Raw genomic sequence first — 23,165 nt, 5'->3', positions numbered from 1 at the left:
CCTACATACTATATAAGCTGTTTTGGTTCATCCATCATGTCAATAAATTTGCCTACTGATGCTAGAATATATAGGCTGTGCCTCGAAAAATGAACGTTTTAATAACGTTTTTCTGTTGCTGATTTTAACTTTAATTTAAATCATATTTTGTAGTTTGCGGGGCCATAGTTTTAAAATGTAATTCTATTTTTTTAAAACCCACATTTTAATCATAAAAGATACATATACATACATATGTATCTATGGGATCGTTGAGTTTGCAGTCTGGATGTGTAGTAGACATTGACGAACAGAAGAAGCGCAGTGCATTCAGTTTTCATGGCGCTTATTAAAAAATATACAAAAATTTTTGTTTTGTTTCCGTTGTATTTTTCTTTTTGTTACATAGTATGAACTTCTTTTTCGCACAGACGGAAGACACGGGAGCTTGCACAACACTCAGTCAATGGAAATAAGCTAAGGTGTGTGAGGTATGTATTTAATATATTGAAATGCCTTCAGTATGAGTTGGTATAGGCATAATATAGTCTTCAATATTGGTATTGTATGTGTATAAGGCACGTAACAGTATGTAACTTGTTAAAACATAGCCAGGCATACAAAACCATGCAATTCACAAATGCACTTTCAGGTTTGTATGTGGAATTGTATTTTATGTTGCTTTCGAGTGTTATGAATGTGCATTTATTTAGTATTATCGCACATAAATTTCATAATGACACACAATGGCCAATTATTTGGTAATGGCTCTTGCTTAACACAACTTACAGCAGCCATTCATTGATGTATGAAAATCGATCAAAATGTATACATACATACATTCTAGAGATACATATGTATGACATACATACATATACTGATCATGAGCTTTGACGAAGGAGCCGTTACGAATTATTTTTGTAAAGGGCATCCATACACAAATAACATTTGAGTGAATAACGCGTCAAAAACACAGCAATGAAAAAACAACAACAAGAACAGAACAATACTCTCATGCTACCCTGTAGTACTAAAAGGGTCAGCTGGCGCTTAGAGTCTGCGGTTTCCTTGGTTACTGGTCGACTCAAAAGTTATAGCAATTTTATAGCAGTTCGATTCCGAAAAGTGGTCTCAAAAAGGTTCCGATTTGCTAATAAAAGCTTTAATTCGAACAGACAAAAAATAAACGTACAAATGCAAAATTAAAACGCAGCCAATGTAATAATAATAATTTCGTTCATATATGTGACACTGGTGATCGGACGACCCTTTGGTATCTACCGTCGACCGGCTAAACCAAAAACAATCCTAAATAAAATAAAATATATTTGATAGGGTTTTTGGACGGTAGCCTACTCCCAAAAAGAGATTGATAAAAGTTCTGACGAGAGACTGACGCCCGTTACTACAGGGGCAGAACAATATACTCACATTTAAGCACACACACACTCATGAACATACATATATGTATTTGCTGATTGGGGGAACAAGAGAACAACAAACGAACGGCTGCCAGCACGTTGGAGTTGAGCGCCACAGAAGTGATGGAGAGCATGTAGAAGAAGAAGAATAAGATAGGCACGTAGCGTACAGTGTTGTCGGTCGGCAAGGTAGATTGTGCCCCCCAATCTTTTATTTGTTAGTATTTAAAGAACAGTCGGGCAAGCAAGTTGGGCGCTTTTGAACGTTAAAAAGCGGACGGCAAGAGGAAAGCGTATTATAAAGTAAATAACGGCAGTATTATTTTATATTCAATTTGTTTTTTTTTTTAATTTTTTCTTCCGTCTACCACATATACATATACTACATATGTATATGCACATACATTTGTATATATTGTTGATTTAAATTGTTTGAACTGCCTAATAACTCATTAATGTTTTACTACAAAAAGCAAGCAACAAATTATGCATTTGTTAGACAGCTGTGTTTGTGTTGCGGCTGATATTCGTATCTGTGAGCCAATTGTTGCTGCTGTTGAACAAATCTGTGTACGTGTGTACGTTTGTGCGTGTGGGTTGGCTGATTGGCTCTGTTGCTGTGGCTGTGATTAATGCGTATGAAGAAATGGCAAAAGCTAAAACCCAATGCCGATAAAAGCAAAGTTCATATACATACATACAAATGTACCTACATATGTATCTATGTATATACATACATATGCCTGTGTAAACAAGAAATATGCAACAATAACAATTATTGAAGCATGTGAACATCACTAAAGAACAAATTTAATACAAAGTAAACTCAAATGAGCATTGTACGAGAGAAGCGCGAAGACGTCTAAAATTTGCTGTGCCGTCTGCCCTAAATGTGTACACACCGACTACATATACATACATACATATGTATACATATGTCTGTAAAGCTATGTTTGTATTTCTGTGCACACAGCAGCTAAGAAATTTGGTACTTTCGAAGTTTTTCTTAATTTTTTTGTGTAATGTATTTTATGATCAGCGGGCTTGAAGCGCGTGCGCCACCGCATGTGAGAAAGAGAGAGTTGTGAATGTGTGTGCATGCATTTGGTTGTGTGTGTATGAGTGATGCGTTGGCGTACAAGTGTGTTTGTGTTTGTGTGTGTGTGTGTATTTTGTTGTGTATTTAGATATGTGCATATATACATACATATGTATTTGCATGAATGAGGGAGCCAGGCAAAGGGTGCTTACGTTCTATATATGTATGTATTGTATGAATATTGTCAGATCTCGCCCATTTGTGCCTCAAATTGCGCCCCATTTGTGGCACTTTGGTGCACGCGGCACCGTTAATTCTGATGCAGAACTTTTAACTAATAAATTTATGCACATATGTATGTATGTCTGTACATACATATGCATGTGTGTGTCAGGCACATGTGCGTGTGGGTTGGCTGCCGTTTTTATTTCATGATTTCATTTTCCTCTTTATACTCTGTACATGAAATGTACAAGAGTATATTAGGTTTGCGGGAGCTGAAAAATGTAACAGGCAGAAGGAGGCGTGGCAGACCCCACAAAGTATATATATTCTTGATCAGCATGACGAGACGAGTCGATCTAGCCCTGTCTGTCTGTCTGTCTGTCCGTCTGTCCGTCTGTCCGTCCGTATGAACACCTGGATCTCAGAGACTATAAGAGATAGAGACACCAAATTTTGCACGAAGATGCGTTATGTGTGTATTCTATACGAGTTTGTTTTATTTTTTTGATTTTCCCCCCCACTTCCCCCCTATGGGGGTTTTCCCGATTTTCCATTCGTATAATCGCCTATATCTCGGAGACTATAAGACCTAGGAACACCAAATTTTAGTCCCAGATGCCTTATGTGAATACGCAGAAAATGTATATTTTGGAATTCCCCTCCCTCCCCCCTCTACCCCGCAAATCGTAACTCCCGTAATTCTTGGAATTTCGAACTAAAATTTTGGAAATACCCCCAGTTAGTTATTATGTGTCCGTATGCCAAATTTCATTATTATAGACCGATTTAACAAGAAGTTATAGCCATAAATATATTTGCTGATGCAGCGCTGCCCGCGGCTGTTGTTGATGTTGCTGTTTGGTTGACTGACGAATTGATGCGCATAGGCATACATACACTCACACAGACGCAATTGCTATGTAAATGTGCAATTATACACCCTTTACGTGAGTTCGAATACCGAGAGAGGTAAAATCGATCAAATTTTTTTTTTATTTTCTTAATTTTTTTTATTTTCTATAATTATTGTAAACATATGTACAGAGTATTTAAAAGTCGGGACACCCGACTTTAGCTTTTTTACTTGTTTATGTTTTTTATTGTTTGTTTGCTATGCATTCAACGCAATCAATTAGCAAATGATTGACTGCTTCACTGATCGATGCTGCTGTAGAATTCATATAACTGGCGCATTCCTTTTTATTTGTGGTGTTGTGGTGGGGAGTCGGACAGTGAAATATAAGGGATTGTTATTATTATTTATTTTATTGGGTGAGACACTCTTTCAAAACCGCAATTTGTAATCTCATTCCTTGTTGAGTCAATTGTGTGTGTTATTTAATTTGCTTTAACCCACCATCGAGTGTGTGTGTGAATGCGTCATCATTGCATTTTTGGAGCTTCGCGCTTTCTTATTATTTATTTACTTCCAAGCAACTGCTTTTACTTAACGACGAAGTTGTTCCACGAACTGCACTATTTAGTACAGAGTTATTCACCAAGTTTAGGTAATTGTTTACTTAATCTGGCTATAAGCTTTAAATATTTGAAGAACTTTAGTGTGAAAAATGATGTTCGTAGTCTTATAAAAGATAAGAATATGAAAGAATTTAGGGCATTATAAGGAATTATAGCTATTGTCTAACAGGTTCTAAAAATACCTCAAGTTTTGTACAATATACATTTACATATTGTTATTTATTCTTTGCAGTAGTTACTAATTATTTAAATTCTGATGGAGAACACTATTTATTTATTTGGTGATAAATGCAACGAATGTTCCTTTCACCGTGCTGTCAAATCCCGAAATTTGGGACAATTTATGGTTTCTATTTATGAAACTGCCATTTTAAATTGTGCGTAGTAGAGCTTGCTTATAGGACAGTCTTTGTATTAGCTAATGTAGCACTATTAAATTGAAATTTGAGCCATTATCGACCCTTTAACCTTAATATTATATTGAAAAATATGAATTAGGCAAAAAAACTTTTAAATTATACATCCTTGATAAAAAGTTGCGACAAATTTGTGTTTAAAGTATCAGCATTGTGTCCAGTCCTTTAATTTCAGCAACAACCCTAAAAATTTCGGAAAATTTTATTTTGTTGATTGTATATTTACTAAATAATAATACATTTTCTAACGCATATCATTTTTTAAATAATACCAAATATCCAATTCTACACAATACAACTTGTTTAGAGGTAACTGCAGGTCTTCTCCAACTCGTATGGAAATGTGGATTGATGTTCTCACATATTCTTCTATCAACAGCATCATCATCATTGTCATCATCAATGTCGTTATCATTATTGTGTTTGTCAACTTTCATGGAAGAATTTCTGTCATTCCAACCTGTTTTTGTGTTTGTTTGTATATCAATTTTTGTGTGTATATGCATGTGTATATTCGTCTATTAGTTGCAACAGCTTTTGTAACCATAAATGGCGCACAAAATAGTCAGCAGTCAATAAACTTCAACCCACACGAAGCCTTGCAGTATATATTTTTATATACTATAGTTATACATATACACATTTTTTTTTGTTAATAATTTTTGTTTCTGTCAGAGAGTATCGGGTATATCATTCCATAGCAAGCTAATACCATAAGTGGCATTCCATTCAAAGCAAACGCATTCACAATTATTTGCACAGACATGCAGGCATTTATTAATTATTTTCTACAGATGTCGATAAAAGTATTTCTGCCATATACCATATATATGTATGTATGTTGGTCTTATAATGCTGAAAGAGTTTTTTTTATTGATCTAAAATGGTTGATGAGCAAAGTATTTAAATGGCACAAAAGAATTTAATTAAATTCAAGTAGAACTTTGAAATTTTGCAGAGAATATAATTTTTAGCTCTAATATATTTTATAGGTAGTTATGATTTATAATTGGTAATGTATCAAGGTTTGGTTACATTTAAGCGTTCGATCGGAAAGACTACTGGTAAAGATTGTGTTGTTGACGGTAATGTTGGAATTTGTTCAAATTGATGATTCAGCTAAGCCAGAAAAGCATGAGTATTGAGTGCTAATGTGCCACATTCAAGGAAATCGGAATGGGAATTTCGTCATTTTAAAGCAGCCCTCGCAACAAGCAATCCAATTACTTACTATATATAGCCTAATGTTAAACGCTTTTACGCTGATTACCACCTTGCTTTATGGTATTGAAAGGTATTGAAAGACTGGTGCATGTGCACGTGTTTTTAGCACATCTTCCGGCATTCGAGTCCCTCCCTACCTATTAACTAACTGACCTCCACCCACAAACACATTTTAAAAATAGTTGCCCCACTAGGGGTGTCCAATGTCTTTTAGTTTGGATTTTGTTTTCCACTTTCAAATGAAAAATCATTGTCCATTATTTAAGCCTTGTTTTTCCTTTCTATTTATTGGTGTCGTTATTGTTTTTGTGTCGCGCCCGGGCCGACACGGAAGGGTGCGGAAATGTCTACCGTTGTCGTATCAATAGTGTGCCAGTTTTGTTGTGTCTGGCCATACCCATTAAGTGAGTAAGATACTGAGCGTGTATGTTTGTCTCTGGGTTTGTGCCCAGCTATGACCTCACAATATGCGTCATCGTTAATAAAGCGAATTGCCAACAAGAGAACATATGAAATTGATTATAAAGGCGACACGAATTGGCGGCAACAATCGAGCGGTTTAGTTGTTGGCGACAGATTCGAACAAATTCGTTGCTCTATCCTCCCAAGAGTTGTTTCTTTCACCTCATACTGTGCGAGATGTCTTACTACCACGAGCCGTCGAGATAGATATACTATAGTCACATCAAGTTTACTGAGATATGATATAAATGCGTTATCTGGCCCATGAACAATCCCTGTTATCACGCAACTCCACCTCTTGAGCACGTAACTGGAACAAAAAGATAACAAGAAACCTTCAACTGAGAGATTTCGAAAATAAAACTTAAGTCAAAGATCTTTGCTCTTTCCCGAAACTGAACACTAAAGTAAAAATTTCTTTCTTCTATCTTACAGATTACCACTTAATTGGCTAAGCAGAAAAGGAAACGGAACTACGTTTGGGAACAGTCGACACCACCAGCTAAAAAAATGCCCGTCTTTCACACAAAAACCATTGAGAGCATATTAGATCCTGTCGCACAGCAGGTAAGATGAGGCCAGGGGTCTAGCATCCTTCTTGCGAGCCTATTCAGTGTATTTACTATACATACATACATCTGTACTATATGTCTCTCATAGCTTTAACCATTAACCAAATTGGCGCCGAAAAAGGTAAAGTGAAGTTGCATCATCTCCATAGTTTAGAGAACTTGTCTGATTGGAAGTTAGATTTGAATATTAGATTAGAGCTATAGAATGATTTTAGCATTGCAATGTATGTATATTTGTATTTGTGTACGGAGATTTAGAAATAAAGAAAAAAGTTGAAAAAGCTAAACTTAAAGCCTATGAAAGTTTTTAGGTACGGGTTTGTTTCGTTTTAGCTTGATTTTCTGGTAGATTTACTTGATTTAAACTTAAGAAATATATATGTATATGTATATCTTATTATTTACGCATATTCTCTTGAGATAATTCAATCTTCAATTCTCGAAACCGTAATGATGCTGTAAATGTGATCGCGCTATTCCCAGTTCTTTATAAGACTTAATATGTATTTAGGCTTCCATTTCAGATATTTCATAACGATATAGTAAGATATTTTTGCACCTGACCGAACTACAGCCAAACTACAAACATATGTATGTATATAGATTTGTGTAACACATGTGTATGTATGTACATATGTATTTGGATATAATATATGTACGACATACATATGTATGTACATACAAGTATATGTATCTATTTAGGTGTATTTCCATCACAGGCAAATATAATTCTAGAGATTTGTTGTAGTTAGTGCTGTTTTTGTTGTTGTTTTTATTTCTGTTGTTTTTGTTGCTCCTGGTGTTACTTAACTTGTCTTCTGGGTCTAAAAATAAATGAGGTAGAATAAATGTTCATCTGCCAACCTGAGGACAAACAAAAAAAATTTAAATTTAATAACGCAACAAATAAAAATGAAAAGAAAATGTGTGTATATACAAAGAAGAAAAACAAACGCAGCCGAAAACAAAACAGAATATATAGTTAAATTGAGAGAGTGACAGAGAGAGCGAGTGAGAGGGTTATTGAGTGAGTGAGAGAGAGAGAGAGAGGTAACAGAAAGGTATGGGAGAGTCAACGCGAGAGAGTGACTTTTGGCAGTGATTCAAAAATAGCAACATAAATTAAAAACAAAAACAACAAAAAACATTTAAAGCATGAAATCATAGAAGAAGCGAAACGGAAAATTGAAGCTGTGAGTATGTGTGTGTGTGTGTGTTTTGGGTGGTTGCATGGCCACATGTGGAACACGTAAAGCTGCGACGATCAACGACCACATGTAGATAGCAGAAACACACACACACACATATATACACGTTTATAGCATAAAATATGTACATACATGTACATATGTATGTATGTATATATACACATATAAGAGGCAGGGAGCCGAGAAAAGTGTAGGTGGTGGTGGTGATGCGGATGAGTGAAGATTTGAAAATTGTGCCAAATTGAAAAGCCAACGTATTAGTCATCCGCCGGCGTGCTCATCAACAGACAAATCTTTGGGGGGACTACGTTGGATGGGTAGGGTAGAAGGGTAGAAGGGGTTGCGAACAAGAGGCAAACAAATGAATTAAAAATGATCATTCAACACATCAATCAACACATTGATACGAACATATATGCACATACTTGTACGTCTATACCTTTGTACATAGTATGTATGTATGTTTGTACGGATGGTTGGGTATAGCTCCATAGGTAAATATAGACTGTGGGTCATTAAATTGGTCTCAAAACGAAATTGCGATGGAAATGGAAATGTCTGTGTCAGCCATAGGGGGCTGTGTCTGTGCCGTTGTGCTGTGCTGATGACGTTGAGCGTCAAATTAATTACATAATTAATCCATTCAGAATAGCAAATAGCAAATAGCCCCCATGAAAAGGCGCACACTTGTCCAAAGCAAATCAAACAAATCCAACACTATTTGTTGTGACCGGCATGACAATAAGCCGTCAATGTCAACAATGAATGAATGAATAAATCAAGTAATAAAGCAATTGATCGCCGGTAGTAGCAATAAAGTGAAAGGCAGTTGCATTTATAGTAGACACAGTAGACATCGTAGTAGAATAAAATGTTGGAATGATGCCATTAATAGTTAAACTATAAATATCTTCCATAGGAAGCTAATGTCTTAATGATCGATTTGACTGGTTTTATAAACATTTCAAAAAATTATTTTTAGAAAATCGTTTGAAAACTTAGCTCGATTTATTCAAATACGATGAATCTTTTTTGTTTAATAGATTTTCAATCCGATTCATTTTTAGATTTGTTTTCTTATTGTACACGAGGAAAAATTCAATATCTCTTGGTCATTTACTTGGCCATTTATATAAAATATGTCAGTACATATGTATGTTTCGAATTTCGAACTATTAGGGTCAACAATATAATAATTTGGTTTGTTATCTAAAAAATGTTTCAGTTCCCCTTCGTAATTCTCACACATTACACTTAAATAATATTCAATATTTATTTATATTTATTCAACAATTGTCCGAATATTGTCATCAATGCAGAAAGAACTGGGTTCGAAATCGTGAGTTTTTTGGCTTGACTTGGACTATTTTCTTGATTGGTTGAGGCTGCACAGACACAGACTCTGTGCTCTTCGCCCTGCTGCCTCTGTTCATGTTTAAAAATAGCGCCAAATACAAGCAACTTGCCAACTAATCCGGCTATGGACCAGATGTGGCCGCCAATGCCGACCATGGTTTGTTTATTCAAGTCCAAGTGCCATGTGGCCGAGCCCACGCTTAGTGAGGTGGTCGACGACGTCAACATCTATACTTATATCAATAGATATGTCCAATTGTGTCTTGATGTGTGGGTGGGTGCGAGTGTTTGTTAGAGAGGTAGAGAAGTGCGAATTTGGTGTATGATGCCAGGTGCCGTTTGAGACGCTTTTGATGATAAATAACGTACTAATGCTCTGGTTTGATTGCCGCAGGTATCTCGCTTGGTTATACTACATGAGGAGGCGGAGGATGGCAACGCCATGCCCGACCTCAGTCGGCCGGTCCAGGTGGTATCGGCCGCGGTGGCCAATTTGATAAAAGTGGGCCGTGAAACTATCAACAGCTCGGACGACAAGATCCTCAAGCAGGATATGCCCTCAGCATTGCATCGCGTCGAGACTGCCTCGCAGTTGCTCGAGGAGGCTTCCGATATGTTGCGAGCCGATCCCTATTCGGGACCTGCGCGCAAGAAGCTGATTGAGGGAAGCCGCGGCATACTGCAAGGCACCTCGTCGCTGTTGCTCTGCTTTGATGAGAGCGAGGTGCGCAAGATCATACAGGAGTGCAAGCGTGTGCTGGACTATCTGGCCGTGGCAGAGGTCATCAATACCATGGAGGAATTGGTGCAATTTCTCAAGGATCTATCACCTTGCCTGAGCAAAGTCTCCCGCGAAGTGAGCGCTCGAGAGAAGGAGTTGACGCATCAGGTGCATAGCGAGATTTTGGTACGCTGTCTGGAGCAGGTGAAGACCCTGGCACCCATACTTATTTGCAGCATGAAGGTCTACATACACATTGTGGAGCAGCAGGGCAAGGGCGCTGAGGAGGCGGCCGAGAATCGTAACTACCTTGCTGCTCGCATGAGCGATGAGATCCAGGAGATCATACGCGTCCTACAGCTGACAACCTACGATGAAGACACTAGCGAGCTGGACAACCTGACGGTGCTGAAGAAGCTCAGCAATGCTATCAACAACAAAATGGAGCTGGCCAATGAATGGCTTAGCAATCCCTATGCCCTGCGTGGTGGAGTTGGTGAGAAGGCTCTGCGGCAGGTCATTGATAATGCCAACGAGATTTCGGAGCGCTGTCTACCCCAGGACTCCTATCCCATACGGAAACTGGCCGACGAGATTACCGCATTGACCAACGGGCTCTGTGAGCTACGCCAGGAAGGTAAGGGCAACTCCCCGCAAGCGGAGTCGCTGGCTCGCGGCATTCGCGAACGTCTTGGCGAGTTGCAGGGACTCGTCCGCAAGGCTGTCGTTGGTGTGGACAAGGCGGGTGTCCAGCAGACCGCGCACACTATCCAAGGACGACTCGAACAAGCAGTCAAGTGGTTGCAGCATCCGGAGATCAACGACGGTGGTCTGGGTGAGCGGGCAATCAATCTGATCGTAGAGGAGGGACGCAAGGTGGCCGAAGGCTGTCCGGGTCATCAGAAGGCTGAGATCATGCAGTTGTGCGATGAGGTGGAGCGTCTAAAGCGTCAGGCAGCAGGCACAGGACCCGCCGCCAAGGAAGCAGCTAAGCAGCTGACGCAGAAGCTTTACGAGCTCAAGGCTGCCATTCAAAATGCTTTGGTCAATCGCATCGTGCAGGACTTCATGGACGTGAGCACACCCCTGAAGCAGTTCACCGAGGCGGTCATGCTGCCTGAGGGCACACCCGGCCGTGAACAGAACTTCAATCAAAAGTCTGCCAACCTACAGGCGTTCAGTGATCGTGCATCCAAGACATCCCGCATGGTGGCCGCTGGTGGTGCATGCGGCAACAAGAAGATTGCCGAGATTCTGCTCTCCTCGGCCGCCCAGGTGGATTCTCTGACGCCACAGCTAATAAATGCGGGTCGCATTCGCATGAACTATCCAGCCAGTAAGGCGGCCGATGAGCATTTGCAGAACCTCAAGCAACAATACGCCGACACAGTGTTGCGCATGCGCACCCTTTGCGATCAGGCCACAGATCCCGCTGACTTCATTAAGACCTCTGAGGAGCACATGCAGGTGTATGCCAAGCTCTGTGAGGATGCAATCCATGCTCGTCAGCCCCAGAAGATGGTGGACAATACCTCGAATATTGCGCGTCTAATTAATCGTGTCTTATTGGTGGCCAAACAGGAGGCAGATAACTCCGAGGATCCTGTATTTACGGAACGTCTGAATGCGGCAGCCAATCGCTTGGAGCGCTCGTTGCCTGCCATGGTAGGCGATGCTAAGCTGGTGGCCACCAATATTGCGGATCCCGCGGCCGCTGCGGCCTGGAAGAGCTCATTCCAGCGTCTGCTGGGTGATGTGCGTGAGGTGCGCGATGCAATTGCACCACCGGCACCACCACCACTGCCCACATCACTGCCACCACCAATACCCGAGCTTAGCGCTCTCCATCTATCCAACCAGAATGGTAAGGCCAATATTTAATCTTTAGTCTTTTTTCGATATTTAACGAAAAAAAGGATTAGTTCTTATTGAAATATTTTCTTAATTTCTTTTTAGCTGAGCGAGCGCCGCCTAGACCGCCACTACCACGTGAGGGTCTTGCACCCGTTCGTCCCCCGCCACCAGAAACAGATGATGAGGATGAGGGCGTTTTCCGAACCATGCCGCATGCCAATCAACCCATCTTGGTAAGCCCTCATATATTAGCTAATTAATAAGTGAGGTATTAAGTGCCACTCTCAATTACCTACAGATCGCTGCCCGAGGTCTACACCAGGAGGTGCGTCAATGGTCCTCCAAGGACAACGAAATCATTGCCGCTGCCAAGCGTATGGCCATTCTGATGGCACGTCTCAGCGAGTTAGTGCTCTCAGACTCTCGCGGCAGCAAGCGTGAGCTGATCGCCACGGCCAAGAAGATCGCAGAGGCCTCTGAGGATGTGACGCGTTTGGCCAAGGAATTGGCACGCCAGTGCACCGATCGTCGCATACGCACCAACCTGCTGCAGGTATGCGAGCGTATACCCACCATTGGAACACAGCTGAAGATCCTGTCCACGGTCAAGGCCACCATGTTGGGTGCACAGGGCTCCGACGAGGATCGCGAGGCCACCGAAATGCTGGTGGGAAATGCCCAGAACCTTATGCAAAGTGTAAGTTGAACGAATACGTAATATAAAAACGTAAAAGAGGGTGTAACATTCTCCTATGAACTATAAGTGTATAAGTGACTTACAAGCTACGGTCAGACATGCAAAAAGTTTGCACACAAATGTGTTTTTATTGAAGATGGGCTTCAAAAAGATAATCCCAAAATATTATTCGTATTGGATTTTAAAAAGGCTAACATTCTCATCATGACATGACGGTGCAATTTAACAAAGCTGTGTGCAAATTATTTGCCAATCTGACCAACCGCTTAGTGTCTTCCATTCAAGTAGAATAAATACAGATTCGGGGTTCTTTATTCTGTTCTTCTGCATCGTAAAAGAGATTTCTAATTGCATTCTACGTTTTATCTTTCGTAGGTGAAGGAAACTGTGCGTGCTGCCGAGGGTGCCAGCATCAAGATTCGATCGGATCAGACAAGCAATCGCCTGCAATGGGTGCGCCGCCAGCCCTGGTACCAGTACTAAGCCGATGCTATGATGTACCACTATTTTCGTGTAACATAAACTATCTAATATTAAACGCGATGGACGTCGAAGGTGCTTGCCGGGGCGTCCATGTTAAAGTTATCTTAATATTAATAATTCTTCGATGTTTTCCACCTAAATAAGTGCCTTGGATTATTTATTATGTGCCTCGAAACAAATCGCCTATTGTCTTCTCGTCTGCTCTTCCTGTCTATGTGTTTCTTCCTTTTTGTAACTACAACGAATTATTTTTTTTACATTTTATTTTATAAAAGTAATGTTAAGCGTGCAATAAATATCTGTACATACAAGTGAATCAAAACAAAACGAAAGCATTGAGGGTAGAGAAATGCGGCAATTAAGTTTTCTGAAATTTAATGATGTTTTTCTTTAAATATTGTAAATAAATCCAGAGAAAATATGTATAAAAATCATTTCTTTGGCAACGACAACGGAAACTGAATGTTCGATTGTTTAAGTAAAGGAAAAAGTTATATAAATACACTTTATGTACACTAACAAAAGCATTTACGATTGTTGCACGCAGCCTTCGCTGCTGCCTGCTCCCCCATACCCCGCACCAAGCACCCGCGCCATGCCTCGAGTGCCCTGCCCACAGCCAACGCTTGACTGGAAATTGTTAATTGATATTTAATGAGATGCGAATATATTTTCTGCCTTTTTACTATTGTACCAATGTACGATTATTATGTAGTAGTATTTACTAACTAAGCATAAAGCAATGTGTGTCATGTTCAAATAACTGAAATAAAATAATAAATTTGAAATGTTATAATTACATGAATCTGATTTAGAGCAATTACTATTTGACATCATTTCTAGACCCATCATTCGACAGGTTAAGGGGTATGCTAGAAAGTTGAAAATATAAGCAACAAACAGATATCTATATAATCAGCATGACAAGACGAATGACATGGTCGTTCATTTGTCCGTTCGTCCATAATAATGCAAAGATTCAAGAGAATCGGCTCATTATAGTAATATTATATGGGTCCCATCAAACGATCAGTTCTGAAATGAATCTTAGTAACTTAGCAGATATTAGTGACTTAGCAGATATTAGTAACTAAATTTGTTAGTAACTAAATTTGGTATTTATGAGCTTACTAGCAGGTCTTCCCCGTCTTTGATGGGCTCAGTATTTTTGCTTATAACTTTATTTACAATATGCCATTTCCCTTCCGACACTCTCTAAAGTTTTTAAAGGAACTGCCAGTAACAAATTACTTTGGTACGTTCCGAAAGCTAGGGCATATAATACAATATGTATGTACATACTATGACCGTACACCTACGATGTACATGCATACATATGTATGTATATTGTACGTACATTTCTGAAAAATAAAAATTCTAATATTTTCAAATTAAATTCTGAAATTTCTGATAAACTAAATAAAAATATTGTGGGCGCCTTCCTCTGCGATTCTCATACCAAGTACCTGGGCGCTGGTAAATCGAGAATTAAATTGTGAAATTTCTAAAATATTAAATAATAAATTTATGTGTATGTATGTACATTATTATATAATGAAAATTTATAAAAACATTACGCAGTTTGTTTTGTATTCTTTCTTAGAGTAAATAACACTGTAACAGGAAACTTGTGTCCAAATTTCAGCTTCTTAACGCTTACCATTTGGGATTTGCTTTGATTGCACATACTAACATACATACATATGTACATATATACATTCCTACATATGTACAAACAATAGTTTTCGTATTCCAAATTTCAACAACAATCCATGCCCCAATGAAAACATAATAAAGTCCCAATGAAAAAGAGGGTTTAAAAATGCAGCTCCATCATACAAACTATTTTATATATATATTTGTAGAGATAATCTGGGGTTTTATTCGGAATAATTGGAACAACGAAGTTTATTTTAGTTGAATGGCTAGAGTGGGGAACTTTTCCCACTTATAGAGGATATTCAATAGCGCGCTGGCACGACTTAAAATTTTACTCGCTTTTCGTGGCTATTGTTGAATTGAGTTCCCCAACGTATAAGGGTTTGGAACGCGTATGTTTAAAAATCCAGCCTGGAAGACACAAAATATGTCAAAAAAATTTCTCCCGGTAAGAAATAATTTAAAATTGATACACTAAATATTTCATAAATCAATTCTCGATAGCTTGTGTAAATGGAGTTTTTTAATGGCTGGGTACATTAAATAAAATAAACTGCTGAGAATATTCGAATCTGTGATAAAAGTACTTTAACCATATAAAAATGTAATATGAATCCATTTATGTAAAGCCAAAAGGGGAATAAAAGTAAGGTACGAATAAAAAGCCTTAGAAGTGTACTTAAACCGCAATGGCATCGAACAAACTTCTCAAGGGCAGTTTTATAAATGTCGGCCCTTTATTAATTCACCGTTCACAGACGAAGGCATGCAATTTAAAATTGATTCACCATATTTGTTTTGTGACGAAAGAATTTGATAAAGTTTCTTACCAAAACTGCCTTTTCAAATAAAATATTCAACAAACAAACAAAAAATAGTACTAAAAGCAAAAAGGTTACATTGAAATGTCAAGAAAACTAGTGTGTGGGAATCGCTTTGGAAAATAAATAAATAAAATAATGTAATTAATATAGGTTAGCATAGTAAATGCTTTGTGTATATACAATAAATAAGACTTAAATTGTGCAAATCTTAAAACAAGCACTCCACTCATGAGGAAACACATTTTAAAGGAAATGATTAAAAAACCGTAGCATGCTTTTGGGCTGCGCTGAAATTCAAACTGGCAGTTGATTCGGAAATCCTAAGCGAAAGTATCTTTGGTATTGTGAATAAATGATTGCCTTTTTCTTCTTTTCTTCTTTATTGTAAGTCGATCAACTTCCATAATCTGTAGAATTAGTGTTCAGTCAAAAGTTACCGAAGAATGAATGTATTTCGTTTCGTTTAATTTCTTGTTCGTTGTAAAATAATAATTTTTAAAACGCCCCCGGCACACATCTGTTTAATTATGCATAATTTATGTGTTTGAAGCAGTAATAGTAGATTGCAACAGTTTAGCAAACAAGACGGAAAGTTCCCGAAATAAACTGAATTGAATGCCGGAATTGACGCGCTGTTCGATTTATCAAGTGAGACTGCATTAAGATAAGTTCTTTGAATAGGCTTCTTTTTATGTTGCGTTGGTTGAAAATAGGGGCTATTAAATGTATAGATATATGTATATTAAAATGTATTTTGATGTTTAATAGTTTGGTTTGCGGCAACGTATCAAAGGCCGATTAAAAGCTGCGGCTCCAGCAGCTGGCACTGCCAAGAAAATAGGCAAACGGCTAAAATTAGATACCCCACACTCCATGCGGTAGATACGAGTATATCAAAACAAACGAAAAAATGATTCGCAGCAGAGCGAGAAAGGTGTAGAAGAGGTGTGTGGATAAAAATTCGTACATATGTAAGAATGTAGAGCGGAGATACAGATGCAGCAGCCATAGATACGATACTGAAAGTGGTCGCATGCCCCACACCCTGCTGGCCAATGAGCAATGGCCGCGCTTCCGTGCCTGATGGTGTGAAAATATCGAATGGTGAGCGCGCCCCAGTTGCGTTTCGATTATCAGCGCCGCCGGCGGCCGAGTAGAGCGAACAGAGTGGCAAAAGAAGAAGCAGAAGAATCAACAGCACCTCCAACACCACCACTACCAACTGAGTTAACGTATCCAACAACCATTACGCAAAGGCCTCACTCCACAGAAAGACAACCACTATCCAAGCGCCATGTCGCAGGGAGTGCAGCAAATGTCCATTTCGGCGTCCACGCAGGAGCTGGCCGAGCTCATCGATGTGCATTTGGGTGAGCTGCGTCCAGAGTCGCCAGCCTGGCGTGTGTCCGATTCGCCCATTTCGGGCCGCGGAATCTTCGCGGTGCGCGACATCGTCAAGGGGGAGGAGTTGTTTCGGGAGCACACATTGCTTGTGGGCCCGACAGCGCATCGGTCCACAAATCTGCGCACCTGCACGCTCTGCTATCGTCTAGTACCAGGCGAAGACGATACGGATGCCATGTGTCCTGCTGGCTGCGGCCTGCCCGTCTGTCCGGAGTGCGCCGTCTCCGAGCGACATGCCAATGAGTGCAAGCTCTTTCGCAAGTGGGAGCCCAAGGAGTTGGGCCATATTGAGCCACGGGCTCTTCGCATCCTCAGTGTCGTTCGCTGCTTTTTCCTCAATGAAGCGCAACGTCGCCTCCTCTATGCCATGCAGGCCAATGCAGACAAGTACTATATGAAGGAGGTGGAGCGCGCCGCTGGCTGTTTCGAGCACTTTCCGCACGAACAAGATATGCTGGACTACTTCTACCGCACGATATGCGCATTCAACACAAACGCTTTCGAGAGTCGCAGTCGGGTTGAAGGACACGAGGTGCTGGTGCGTGCGCTCTTCCCGCTGGCCGGTCTCCTGAATCATCAGTGCACACCCAATGCCAGTCATCACTTCGAGGACGCAGAAACCATTGTGGTAACAGCAGCAGAGCGGATACCGCAAGGCGCCGAGATCACCATGTCCTACACCAAGGTCCTGTGGTCGACGCTGGCTCGCAAAATGTTCCTTGGCATGACCAAGCACTTCATGTGCCACTGTCCGCGCTGCGAGGATCCCACAGTGAGTATCCAACACACCCCACACATCCCTCAGCCCCAACATCCAATCTCTGAATCGGTCCATGCGATCGCTCGGCCATATCGCTTGCATCGATCGATGAGGCCGATGAGGGCGCGTGCCATATAAATAGATCGGCATCGGGCCACTGAGCCAACAACAAAATCAACGCAATGTATATATTTGTGCTTATAAAACGGGCTAAATGCAGTTGCCCGATGTGGCGAGCCCACTGATATACCTAAATATGCTTTAGAGTACAGTCAAGCTTTTGAAATTGTAATCAAAACACCAATTTTTATAAACAGACCGCATGGTGTGTCCTTCCAACATTCTCTAACATCCTACACTAATCATAAATGAGTTGTTTGTACGTCAACAAAAACTTTTAAAAGAATTACAGCTAAAAGAATACTTAGTAGAATTGAAAAGAACGCAAATAATTAAATTGGATTGCTTGAAGTAAATTATTTTTCAACGGTAAGTAATTTAAGAAGAGATTTCAAGACTCTTGTTTAAAACACGTCTATTGTTTTTTTTTTTTTTTGCCTATTCTAGTCCTGAATAAAATATATTCGAAATATTCCCTTAAAATCACTTGATTTACACACAAAAGTTTCAATTGATTACCTTCCCAACTAATTTTTGAGTCTGTTCTGTTCTCAGTAACTATATAAGCATGAGCTACGAAAAGGTTTCTCATCCATCGTAAAAGAACTTATTAGATTTAAGCAACAAATTTGTGTTTATTTTGTTATCATAATTATTGATAGTGAAGAACATTTGGCATATTCTTCCAGTCCTCAGGGACCACTTTCTGTTAGATGATGAATATTTCAATGTAGTCGAAATCATAATAAGTGAATAGCAAGAGGAGCTGCGAACGGCATTACTTATTGTTTGACAGACAAACATACTGAATAATTGCAAAGAGCGTTTAACCTAGGGAGGTTCTATTGTGCTACAATCGACCCACGCGCTTGTTAATATGCGAATATCCACTCAGAAGTTAAGTGAGTGTCTCTGTTCTTTCCGCTGCGAACGTCGAATGCACAATTCATTTCTCGTTCCCTCCATTTCTGAATGAATGTGAGTGTGGGCGATGAATGAGGAAATCTAGACACATATAGTACATACATACTATGTACATATGTATGAGCGAATGCTCTTCGCTGCAGATATTTAATCTGCTTTTTCGAATTGCGCGGGCTAGCTTTAAAGTACATGAAAAGTATTAATGCTTATGAGTAAATATGTTGAATGGAATAAAGCTGTCAAATATAATTTAAAAAATCGCATATTTCCTGAATGTTTTAATAGCATTATTATAAGTAGTATTTAAATATAAACACGTACCGCAGTTACCGTAGTTATTTCTAATGTTTATCTCTATTTAAAGGGCCTTTTGAATTTGTTTTCTTAGCTGCTTTGTTGTCGAAATAATTGGAAATTAAACTCTCGTTAAATTCTAGGCCAAATCGGTCGATTTATTGAAGAGTATGCAACAGAAGAAGGGGCGTATCATGCTATAGGTGTGTACATATACAAGTATAATCAGCTTGACGAAACGAATTGATATGGACTTGTCCATTCGACCATTCACTGTGGTATTTTTGGCAGAAATTCAAAAAAAATGTTTTCAAAGCATCGCTCCATTAACCATCGCTACTTAAACGTTTTAATTGTTTTTTATAAACTCTTCCAATCTATCAGTACTACAGTTTTTAACTCTAAATAGGTGTACCACTACTTTAATAAAGGCAATGCTGATTAAAGGACATTTTTAGTTAAACAGTTTTACTTTTATTAAATTGTTGATTATAATTTGAAAGTGAAAGTAAAACAAACAAGTTAAAAACAAAACGTTTGTAAATAAAGCGGTCGGAATTTGTTTAGCTCTGTTATCTTGTTTGAAAAATAAATATGCACGATGCTCCATAACTGAAGCTTAAATGGGTATATATACGAGAATTCTGTTATTTCATTTGAAAAAAGCAAACAAAAGGCAAATGAAATAAATGAAAACGCTGCGAGTTAATAAACCCAAGGGTTCGTCTGTTTGTTCGGATAAGCACTGTGCCCTTTGCAAATACTTAGTTCTTATTTATAGACGTGGTTAAAAGCGAACACAGCCTTACAACAGTCTCAGCCTCTTGGCAAAGAGTTGGAGCACAAAGGAACAGTCGCTAGCTGCCAATTTTCATTTAATTAATTACCTAGTTAATTAGTGACTATATAAACCACGTCTTCTGTGCAATTATGCATAATAAATATTGTAGGAGAACAGCATAAAGCATTGTCAGCACTTGAACATTCTATTCAACTGGCTTTTATTGGTCTCTTACGTTTTGTGTTTGAATTGAAATGAAACTGCACGCAAATACTTTTCCCAAGAGTGTATACTAATGCATATATAGTATATAGTATATAGTATATAGTATATAGTATATGCATTGAATATTATTCTCCTTTTCCATTTGAAATCGATGCAATCTACACACCTATTATGCCATTCAGAGAACAACAAGCAATGTTCCGCATACTGATTGCGGTTCTGTTTCTGATTGTGCGGCTCATAAATTTTCTACAGTTTCTATAGGATTCATATTTTGGCACTTAGGTGGGTCTGCCTAATGGATCTCAGATCTCTGCAGCAGTGCATTGCACAGTGGGCCAAGAGCTGGTGAAATTTCGCGAAATGCCGGCAATTGCAGCCACAATTATAAATCCGTTTTGGGCAATATGCCAAATAGTGGCTAATGGAGGCCTAAATTGGTTCAAGTACAGCGAAGTCGCACATTTGCAACGCTAGAGGGCGTTTTCCTGAATAATATTGAAACTATTTAGGCAGTCAGAAAATAAATTCCATGTCCAAAGCATACAAATACTTATGCATGTATGTGTTTATTCGCATACATGCGAATATATACATATATAAATACATACATACATATGTATGTATACAAGTTTTGAGAATTAAATCTGAAATAGAAATGCCAGCAACCACAATATCAACATAACAACAACAACAGCAATAAAAACGCAACAACAATAAAAGAAATGAAAATAAAATGAAAAATATGAGCGTTAGCATGAGCGATATAGATTTTGAAAATTTAGACGTGTTTTTAATTCAAAATATATAGTATAGACGCAGCATTTACGAGTATAGTACTTATTTATTTTCAAATATAATTTGATTGGCCATTTGGCCGATGCCGAGGAGTGGCAAAATAGTTTTGGCCAACGGATTTTTAATGCACACATGTCGCGTGGGTTACGGGTTAGCCAATTTATATTGGCATGACAACGGCTGTACACGCGTCGTATACGCAATGTGCGTGCCTAACAAAGGGCGGCAAGGCAACAAACAAAGCCCATGGGCGTGGCCGTGACCGCTTAAGCCTGCGAGTGTGGCTCATGCAATGGGACAAGGCAATGACAATGACATTGTCTCCACAGCCACAGCCATCGTCATCGCCTTCGCCATCGCCATCGCCAACGCTGTCATCGCGTGCCAGTCACGTGGCAGACAGAAAGCAAAGCTGCACATACGAGTATATTGCGCATACGCCCCATGTGCGTTCAACGTTGCTGCAGTAATAGACAATGATTGTTGTTGCTGCCGTTAGCTCCCATTTCTATTCCCACTCCTGATGATGCCATGCCATTTCGTTGACACGCAAGTTGATGGCTTAATTTACGAGAAAGGAACACGCATTTGCGAGTAAAACAAAAAACAGAATAAACAACAAGAAATCGGTAACGAACTCATATGGGATCCCAAACATTATATGCGTTCAAATTAATATTCGGTTATATATATGAGCGTACAGTGAAAGCCACACTTTAAGCGACGCCCATTATCAGGGGTGTTTAATTAAGACTACTTACTGTTCTTAACATATTGAACTTTAAAGAACAATTTAATGAACAGAAAAGATTTTCAGCAACTTTGAAGTTTTAGGAGTTTCCGATTCTCATTTACGACTGGAGCTTCAATAATTGAATATCCGGACAGCCATCTCTTGCAACTACCACGAATGCCTCTCTACAACATTTTTAACGCTGTTTTCTAAAGCAAGCTTCAATGTTTATACACTGTACTCAAAGGGAAAAAGGGTATACTAGCTTTGTGCGAATGTAAAAGCTATTGTAAAAAGCTATTGCCGTCTGTCTGTCCGTATGAACGAAAGGATCTCGGAAAGTATAGAAGCTAGAATTACAAAAGTTGGGGCCTAAATTTTCCTAAGGACCAATTTGTTTTTGCTTTTTCTGATGCAACCCCCAACTCCCCCGCTATTAGTGATTTTTCATAGCTCCCGTAATTCTTGGAATTTCGAACTCAAATTTGGCAATTACATCCAGTTTGTGATTATATATTCGTATGTAATGTTTCATTACGATCGGTCAATTCTGAAACCATTTTTTCTTATTTAATTTAATTGAAATAATTTATTGAATTAATTTAATTTTTCATAATCAATTATTAAACATTTTTATTTTATTGTTTTCTTTTTTTGTGTTGAGCCCGCTCGACTCTAGCATTCCCTCTTGTTTCATTTTTGTGAAATGTCTGTCTTTATGTTGTTGTCTTCAGAGACTTCACTGTACTTGTGCACATGCATGTATGCATGAGTTGAGCTCACATTGCAGCCACAAAAGTCCGACAGACAAGCGCAGGCCTCTGCGGTTGGTTGTCATACGAAACGCTGAAATGCTGTCGAGTGCTCGTTGCCAGGTCTTAGGTTGAGGGGCTTGGATCGGCTCGGAGTGTCGGAGGTGGGGGTCGGTCGGTCCAGCAACCGCATCGTTATGTGAGGGTGGAGCGCGGGGGGTGGGGTGGGAGATGGGGGGCACTGAGGGAGAGGACATCGGTATCGAGTGAAGCCGCACAACGACGGCCTTTGGCTTGGACTGTGATTCTTGGCAGCTAGTATTTATAAGCAGCGCTGCTCATAATTGTAGCTGTTTGGCGTAGAACTGTTGTTGTTGTTGCTGCTGTTGCTGCTGTTGTTACTGTTGTGGCGCTCTTTTGGGTGCGGCGCGCAAATTGAAATGACAAATCGAAAATGAGCAGGAAACGGAAAATAGAGGAGGTGGCGATGTCAAAACATGCCATGCTGGCGCTTGCCTGAGTCGTCAACACGCCATGGCCATGTTTCTCATGCGTAACGGTCGCTATGTTGTTGTTGTTGTAGTGGTTGCCATTGTTGCTGTTGTTGCCGTTGTTGCTGTGTGGCTGTTATGTCTTCAGCGAGACGTATCGAATCCAATTGAATGCAACAGAAAATTGAATAAGTCAAAAGCAAAAGCGGCTTTTGTGATGGCTGAGTGTATATGTGCGTGCTTTTGTGCTTTAGTCTGTGTATG

The 23,165-nt window shown here is 39.4% G+C and overlaps 2 protein-coding genes across 3 annotated transcripts; both read left to right on the top strand.

Moving 5' to 3' along the window:
* Positions 1-1,595: 1,595 nt before the first annotated feature.
* On the top strand, positions 1,596-13,557 carry LOC115627846 (vinculin). 2 transcript variants are annotated; one of them, XM_030523703.1, is made up of 6 exons: positions 1,596-1,703; positions 6,681-6,812; positions 9,776-11,966; positions 12,059-12,189; positions 12,255-12,653; positions 13,029-13,557. In XM_030523703.1, the coding sequence occupies exons 2-6, from the start codon at positions 6,756-6,758 to the stop codon at positions 13,134-13,136; spliced, it is 2,886 nt and encodes a 961-aa protein (XP_030379563.1). In that variant the 5' UTR covers positions 1,596-1,703; positions 6,681-6,755; the 3' UTR covers positions 13,137-13,557. The 2 variants fall into 2 exon arrangements, with proteins under 2 accessions (XP_030379563.1, XP_030379565.1); XM_030523705.1 differs by lacking the exon at positions 1,596-1,703 and adding an exon at positions 6,906-6,938.
* A 3,117-nt stretch (positions 13,558-16,674) lies between these two features.
* On the top strand, positions 16,675-21,395 carry LOC115627938 (SET domain-containing protein SmydA-8-like). Its single transcript, XM_030523830.1, has 3 exons — positions 16,675-16,723; positions 16,876-17,795; positions 21,255-21,395. The coding sequence occupies exons 1-3, from the start codon at positions 16,675-16,677 to the stop codon at positions 21,393-21,395; spliced, it is 1,110 nt and encodes a 369-aa protein (XP_030379690.1).
* Positions 21,396-23,165: the final 1,770 nt, after the last annotated feature.

This window comes from Scaptodrosophila lebanonensis, unplaced genomic scaffold, assembly GCF_003285725.1.
Source record: "Scaptodrosophila lebanonensis strain 11010-0011.00,11010-0021.00 unplaced genomic scaffold, SlebRS2 tig00000098-arrow-pilon, whole genome shotgun sequence".
Classification (NCBI taxonomy): Eukaryota; Metazoa; Arthropoda; class Insecta; order Diptera; family Drosophilidae; genus Scaptodrosophila; species Scaptodrosophila lebanonensis.
This window is presented reverse-complemented; position numbering and strand designations above follow the sequence as displayed.

Bases quoted from the DNA above. Each gene is read 5' to 3' on its own strand.
- LOC115627846 (XM_030523703.1), top strand. From the start codon at position 6,756: ATGCCCGTCTTTCACACAAAAACCATTGAGAGCATATTAGATCCTGTC. The intron at 6,813-9,775 runs GTAAGATGAGGC...TGATTGCCGCAG, and splicing joins TAGATCCTGTCGCACAGCAG to GTATCTCGCTTGGTTATACT. The intron at 12,654-13,028 runs GTAAGTTGAACG...TATCTTTCGTAG, and splicing joins CCCAGAACCTTATGCAAAGT to GTGAAGGAAACTGTGCGTGC.
- LOC115627938 (XM_030523830.1), top strand. From the start codon at position 16,675: ATGAGCAATGGCCGCGCTTCCGTGCCTGATGGTGTGAAAATATCGAAT. The intron at 16,724-16,875 runs GTGAGCGCGCCC...CATTACGCAAAG, and splicing joins TGGTGTGAAAATATCGAATG to GCCTCACTCCACAGAAAGAC. The intron at 17,796-21,254 runs GTGAGTATCCAA...TTGTCTCCACAG, and splicing joins CGCGCTGCGAGGATCCCACA to CCACAGCCATCGTCATCGCC.